Source organism: Phyllostomus hastatus, unplaced genomic scaffold (assembly GCF_019186645.2).
Source record: "Phyllostomus hastatus isolate PE091 unplaced genomic scaffold, TTU_PhHast_1.1 phas_scaffold_182, whole genome shotgun sequence".
NCBI classification, from domain to species: Eukaryota; Metazoa; Chordata; class Mammalia; order Chiroptera; family Phyllostomidae; genus Phyllostomus; species Phyllostomus hastatus.
In genome coordinates, this window is record NW_025334013.1 from 11,882,289 (window position 1) to 11,889,363 (window position 7,075).

General features: G+C 55.6%; 1 protein-coding gene across 1 annotated transcript; it reads right to left on the bottom strand.

Moving 5' to 3' along the window:
* Positions 1 to 440: 440 nt before the first annotated feature.
* Positions 441 to 7,075, bottom strand: PLA2G2D (phospholipase A2 group IID). The gene is made up of 4 exons (XM_045859427.1): positions 6,968 to 7,075; positions 4,380 to 4,524; positions 3,398 to 3,504; positions 441 to 2,113 (listed from the first exon to the last, which is right to left on the bottom strand). The coding sequence occupies exons 1-4, from the start codon at positions 7,005 to 7,007 to the stop codon at positions 1,962 to 1,964; spliced, it is 444 nt and encodes a 147-aa protein (XP_045715383.1). The 5' UTR covers positions 7,008 to 7,075; the 3' UTR covers positions 441 to 1,961.

Consider the following 7,075-nt stretch of genomic DNA (forward strand, 5'->3'; position numbering starts at 1 on the left):
ACTTACCTCACCTTATTTTCTTCTTCGTTTCATTTCACGCACAAGGAAACCGAGACCGCTCCTGGAAGCTCGCGTGTCTACTGGGTGGTAGAACTAGAATTCGAACTCGGCATCCATAGTTCTTCATTCGAATTATGCTACTTTGCACGAGGCACTGAGCTTCACACAGACATGAAATTGCTGGGTCAGTTGTTTCACACGTGTGTGTCACAGGCTGGAGGTCATGTGTGGCTGCAGGTACCCCAGCCCTGTTGCTGGAGACGTGGTTAATTACATATGAATGACAGGTTGTGGATCCTTATAGGAAAAAGCTATCTGTTCTTCCATCATTTGTACACCCATCATCCATCCATCCATCCATACATCCATGCATCCATCTATCCATCCATCCAAAGTCGGTCTCCCTAGAAACCAAGCCCAGGATGAAGATTCTTCTGCAAGTGAAGGATTTATTGAGGGATTACTCTCAGGAGAAACCTATAAGGGAACAAGGAAAACAGGATGGGCGGTGGCGGGGGGGGGGGGCAGAGCAAGCAAAGAGGGGGCTCCAGAAGTCTGCCCTCAGCCTGACCCCAGGAGGAGCTCTTGGACCTGCAAGGTACGGTCCACAGGGTCCTGCACAGACGGAGGGTGGGCAGTTGTACTCTCCGTGGTGCTACATTCCAGTCTCATTGGCTAGAGGCAGTGGGGTGGGGTGGGGTGGGCGGATAGGCAAGGTAGCTCTCAGCAGATGAGGTCTTTCCTTAAGAGACTGAGGCGGACGTGAGCACTTCAGAGCCAGCATCCGGCTTCGCTGGGGAACTGGGCCATGAGGGGATCTGAGTGAGACACCAGCAACATCTGCCACCACCGCCACGTACCCGTTATGGGCTCATTCAAGAAGCACTAATGGAGCACCTACGATGTGGAGGGGCAGAGGAAACACAGCTGTGAAAGCATGGCCTCCATCGCCCGGGGGGGTCCAGTCTAGTGGGGGAGCTCGGAGAAGTCCAGACAAGGGTCTAGCCCTCAAGGTGAAGTTGGGTAAATTGCAGACCCAAAAAGTGCTATGGGAGGAGCTCAGACGAGGGAGGGAGGCCTTGGAGCTGGGGAGGAATCAGCCGTGGGGACTTCTCTGGAGCCTTCTGAGGAGCCCGGCGGGGTCGGAGGCTGAGGCCCCCTGAGAAGGCAAGGGGAGCATTTCCGCAGAGAGCCCACCGGAGCGAAGGCCTGGGAGCGGGAGAGGAAGGAGCCTGGAGGACCCGTGGCCTGTGCTCGCGGGCCTGGAGCACGAGGAGCAGGGCCTTGCTCCAGCCTTCCACGGCGGAGGCGTTTGCAGAGCCTCTTCCTGACACTGCCCTGGGCAGCAGGGATGCAGATGAGCCCAAGACAGGCATGGGCCCCACCAGGCAGGACCCCCTAGCCTAGTATGGAGAGGGATACAGCACAGACAGTGCAGGTCCCAAACTCCTGCAAGAGGCCCCGTCCTCGGGTGATAGAAGGTCTTAGGAGTTTAAGAAGTATAGTCACGAGGGTGGAAAGATCCGTGTTGCCCTTCAGAGAGGCTGCTCCGGCTGCAGCGTGGACAGTGGACTGGAGGAGAGAGATGGGACTGGGAGGCCTGGCGAGTGGGTGTCATAGGCAGGGAGAACCTGCCGCTCCTCTGCCCCCAGGCCCCGCCCCCAACACCTGCTGCTTCTGCTCAAAGACCATCCCCCAGGACTCCCTGGCTTTGGCTTTGCCGAAGATCACAAGCCATGCTCAAAGGAGAGAGCTGCTGCCTAGGTTGGGAAGATTTAGAAGGTCCAAGAGGCAAGGTGGGTGGTGGGAAAGAAGCTGGAGACCTTCCCTCTTCTAGGGAGAGGGTTAAAGGAGCCAGGCGGGTTCAGGAGGTCAGCTCCCCTGGAGGCAGGGGTGTCAACAACCCTGCCGGACTTCCAAGGGCCGGGCCAGGGGGCGTGGGACAGCTGGGCGGGCTTCTCCTAGCACATAGGGGATTGATCCTTGCATCTGGACTTGGAGAACCGGGCGAAACGCAGCTTCTTGTTGTAGGTGCCCAAGTTGCGCTTCAGGCAGAAGGCCACCTCCTTGTCACAGTCGCACAACTGCTGCTCACACCAGCTCCCTTTGTCATCTGTGGGTTGGAGGAGGAGGGGGCTCAGTGTCTGCCTCAGGGGGCTGCCTGAGACAGAGCCTGGGGTCCCTGAAGGGAACCCCTGAAGGCAGTGGCACCCTTACTCAGCTTTGGGGTGTCCTCCCAGCTACTTTGACTCTAGCTGCCTGACTGTGGGCAGTACCATGACCTCCCCTTGGGACTTGGTGCCTTTACTTATTTATTCATCCATGAAGTGAACAGTTGAGCACCTGTCCTGGGGCAGGCCCTGAGGGGCACAGGACTGAACACAGCGGACCTGTGAGGTGCACAGCCCCACAGGGGGCAGCAGATATTTGAGAACCACAGGAATGAACGTCACAAACTGTGCTCCATGGACGTGGGGAGCAACGCCGGGGCTGCGGGACAGTAAAGCGGTGGGACAAGAGCCATCTGAGCTGAGCTTGGGAGGGTCTGCTCTCCCCGTAGACAGCCAGGGGGAAGGGGGGGGCGTGTTCCAGGCAGATGGCACAGCACGTGCAAAGACCCTGAGGCAGAAGGGATGGCTGTACTTCAGTTTCGTTGTCTGTAAGGTGGGGATGGTGGTCACGTGCTGCCTCAGGGGGCTGCTGTGGGGTTAAAGTGAGGACACAAAGCACTCACTACCTAGTCAGTGCTCAAGCGTGGGCCCAGGGGCCAGGTGAGCTGGGAACCGACCCAGGCTCTGTTGTTTGTGGCTGTGTGACCCTGGGCAAACACTTCTTCACTCAGTTTCCTTGTTTATGCCTTGATCTGGGTGGGGCTGCCTCATGGCTGGGATGTGAGGAGGATCGATAAATGAGGAAGGTGGTGACGGCGGTATCGGCAGCCCGAGATATCAGCAGCCCACGTCATCTCCGGAGCATGCGCTCTGCAGCAGGCCTCTGTGGAGCTCAGTCTGTCTGCCCTCGTTTGGGTTCTTGAGTTAACCACATAGGGCAGAACAGTGTGATCGTCCTCAGTTTACAGACGAGGAGACTGAGGTTCGGAGAGGGTGAGCAGCGTGTTCAAGGTCACACAGCTGGTCAGCGGTGGGCCTGGGATCTAAGCGGAGGCCTGCTCCCCTTCCAGATCCTACAGGGGTCAAAGCCCCCATGGGACATCTCCCTACTCCCCCCCACATTCCTGCCCCCATTCCTGCCTCTCCTCCACGGCCCAGCTATTGCCACCGGACACATAGGAAAAACAGAGAAGTTGAGGAGCCTGTGCCTCACTGCACAGCATGTGAAGGCAGTGAGTGCCAGAACCGCCTTCCTCGGTGGCCAGTCCCGAGGCCCAGGCACTCACAGCACTGGACGTCCTCCTGGGAAAAGTTGTACTTGTAATGGTCCCTGATGAAGTGGCAGTTGTGGAGCTTCAGGTGAAAATAGCAGCAGTCGTGCGTATGGCAGCACCTGGAGGGAGGGGACAGGAGGTGGGACAGGGAGCACAGACACCCGGGGGCTCAGCCGACTCGGGTCTTTGGCAGCACCCGCCCCAGAGGAGAGCCCGGGCCCGCAGGGTTCTGGCCTTCCTCCTGGTCACGCTAAGGAAGCTTTCCTGGTGGCTTCCTAGGTGCCAGGCCTTTCCTAGGAACGCTCTCTTAGCCTTCACTACCACGCTCCGACAGGGGCTCTCGAGTCATCTTCATCTCCCAGAGGAGGAAACAGAGACTCTGGGAGGCCCAGCCACGTGCCCAAGGGCACACAGCCCACAGGGGAGGATCAGAGAAGTGGCCTGGGCCTGGCGAGGCTCGCAGCGGTCCTCTGGTGGATTCCCAGGGACGTGGTAAAGGTCACAGGGGATAATAGCAAAGAGAGGCAGGACTTTTTACAGACACTGTGCAACTGGGGCAGCGGGCAGTGGGTGTGGGCATTCTAAATAGATTAGGGGTTGGGAGTGCAAGCGGGCGTCTTCGGAGACTTTGGGGAACCCTTTAGAAGGCAAGCCCAAGGAGGCCGCGGGCTGGATCGGGGCTCGGCGGGGTTCCCAGCACCTGGCAAAGAACGAACCCACAGAACGAATGAAGGCGTGGAAGGAGGTAAAGGGGGGATCGACAGTGGTGGAGAGAGATGGATGACATGGGGCGGTAAACACACAACACAACACAACACGACACACAGATGAGGTGTTGTAGAATTGCATGCCTGGACCCTGTATGATTTCATTAACCAGTGTCACCCGATAAATTCAATAAAAAATAAATAAATGGGTGGAGAGGAAAGGAGAGAGTCCTGGGGTGCAGACGGGACAGGACTACCACCTGTGGGCCTGCCCGGGAAGGGGTTACCTATCCGTAGCATCCACAGGTGTGCCTTTGCCACCAGGTCCACAGTGACAGCCATAGGGCCAATAGGAGGTGATGGCTTTCTTCCTGGTCACTTGTGTGATCATCTTGTTCAGGTTCCACATCCCGCCCTGGGCTAGAGTCACACCTGCCACAGAAGACCCAAGGCGCTTTGGTTTTATTCTCCTTCCCAGGCACTGAGGTCCCATGCAACCACAGGAAGACTCGCCCTGCTTCCTGACCCCCACCCCCCACCCCCACCCCCGCCTCATTCCCAACACCGCATTTGGTAGAGAAGTTCACATAGTAAAAAGCACGTCTGGCTCTTCGGGGAGGCCGTGTGATTTAGAAATCAATGATTTTCATGGATAGTTTTCATTTCAGTCGTAATAGCCTCTGGTTGGAATAGACCATAAGGGAAATGTATTTTATTGGGAGAGAGAAATGTGTTACAATGAATTAGGAGAAATGAAATATATGAAGTCAATGCATTCAAGGGAGACTTTGCAAGAAAGAGACAGAATAAGAAGGGGACTGAAATGTACGCGTGTGCCACCTTGACAGAGGATTCAAGAACACAGACGGAGCCGAGAATCTCAGGGAGACTTGGGGTGACCCTAGTTATAGAGGCCCTGGCCCCCAGGTAAATGGTGTTGTGATGAAAGCTCCTCACGCAAACAAATTAAATAGTATGCCCAGGTGTGAGCCCCGCACTGGGGGAGGCCGGGGGGTGACGGGGAGGTTGGGAGGGACTCATGCAGAGGACCAAGGGTGAGGTCGCAGACAAGTGGCCTTGGGCTACAGCTGAAAGTGACTGGTGGTGCCAGGTATTTGCAAGCCTGTTGTGTCCCCACCCCCCACCCCCTGCCATGTCCCCTCAGTGCGGCTCCAGGTGTACGGATGTTAAAGAGAAATCTTGTAAGCTTTGACCGTACTGGTGAGTGATCTCAGGCCCTCCCTCTGGACCCCCAGATTCAGTGCTAAAGGCGCCCAGAGACAGAACACTGCAAAGAAAGTGGCCATCCGTCCAACATGCGGGCCAATCAGGGACCTGAATTCAGCATCTTGCCTTTTTTGGTATACCTCCATCCTTCCTCCTGCCTTAAATCTACCCTCTTCCATTTCAACTTAGAAAAGCATGCACAGAGCCCTGGCTGGTGTGGCTCAGTGGATTGAGCGCCGGCCTGTGAACCAAAACGTCGCTGGTTGGATTCCTCGTCAGGGCACATGCCTGGGTTGCAGGCTGAGTCCCCAGTTGGGGGTGCACGAGACGCAACAACACATTGATGTTTCTTTCCTGCTCTTTCTCCCTCCCTTCCCCTCTCTCTAAAAAGAAGTAAATAAAATGCTTTTTATAAAAGAAAAACATGCACAAACCATCTCACACCTGAACCAGGCAGCTCTCTCTTGACAGGCAAGCCATGACTTCAGCCTTGATTCAGGATGCCTGTGGGTGGTCTTACTTCTCCCAGTTTCACAGTGAGGTTAAGCCAGTCCTGAGAAATTGAGGACTTCAACCTGCAGCTATGAGGGCTTTGTTGAACTGGCTTAACTTCTCAGCAAGTCCTGTCTTGGCACCTTTCCCCATCCTTACCTGCCACCAAGAGAGATGGAGGCTCTTTTTCCAGGGCTCCCGCGGGGGTGGGAGGCAACCTTGCCACCACTTCAGGCTTGTGCTGTGTGTTGAGCTAATGATTGCTTCCTTCATTGTACTTAAATTTTATTATGTATTTTCTCAATAAAGTGCTTCTAACAACCCCGTGAAGAGGTGCTCTCATGCCCATTTTACGGATGAGGACAGAGAGAGATGGGGTGGCCTGGCCAAGGTCGTACTGCCAGGAGACAGCGAGGCCGGCGTCTGAGTCGAGTTCACCTGTGTGTGTTACCTGTCTGCGGTCCTGTCTCTCTACGTCTGCGAGATGGATTTCTGTAGCTCGCCTGCAACTTTCCTAATGGTGTTCACTGTAACTCTGGAGATGCGCTCCTCTGGAGAACCTGGGAGTCCCAAGGTAAGACACAACCACACTTAAAAATGCATCCTTTCTAAAATCACACATTTTTGAGATGGTTAGGAAACAGAATGCCAATTTGCTAGCAACCACATTTTGACATTTGATCTGCTACAGATCTAGTAGGAAACTGCTCCATCTCCCACCATGAGTCCTCAGAACCCTCTTCCCAGGTTCAAGGGCGATAATGAGCGTGAATGGGTTGTAAATATATACAGTGCTGTGTCTGTGGAAATGAGCGTTATTATTTGGTCAAACAGGCAAATGGGGGGATCCATTCCTGTAATTTTTGTCCAAAGTTCCATAGGTGTCAGCTCAGCAGACCCTGGATTCTGAACCTTTAGTTTCTGACCTTGACAGCAGCCCGGGGGGCATGCCACCCAGCTTGGCCACCCAGACCTCACCCTGGCCGAAGCTGATGTTCTAGGGGACTGGAAGCCGCTGATGGCTGTTTGCAAGGGGCAGAGGGTGGGGGGCTTGAGGGGCCAGGGCAGTGGGGATCCCTGCCAGCCTAGGAAAACGATATAAGGCCTGCCCGCATCCCTCCTTCCCTTCCCAACCGTGGCTCTTGTCTCCACTCACAAGTCAGCACCAGCAGCGCACACAGCAGGGGAAGCTCCATGATCCGGCGCAGAGCGTGGAAGCAGCTGCTGGCGTCCTCTTCACGCAGGCGGCGCCTTATGTAGGATG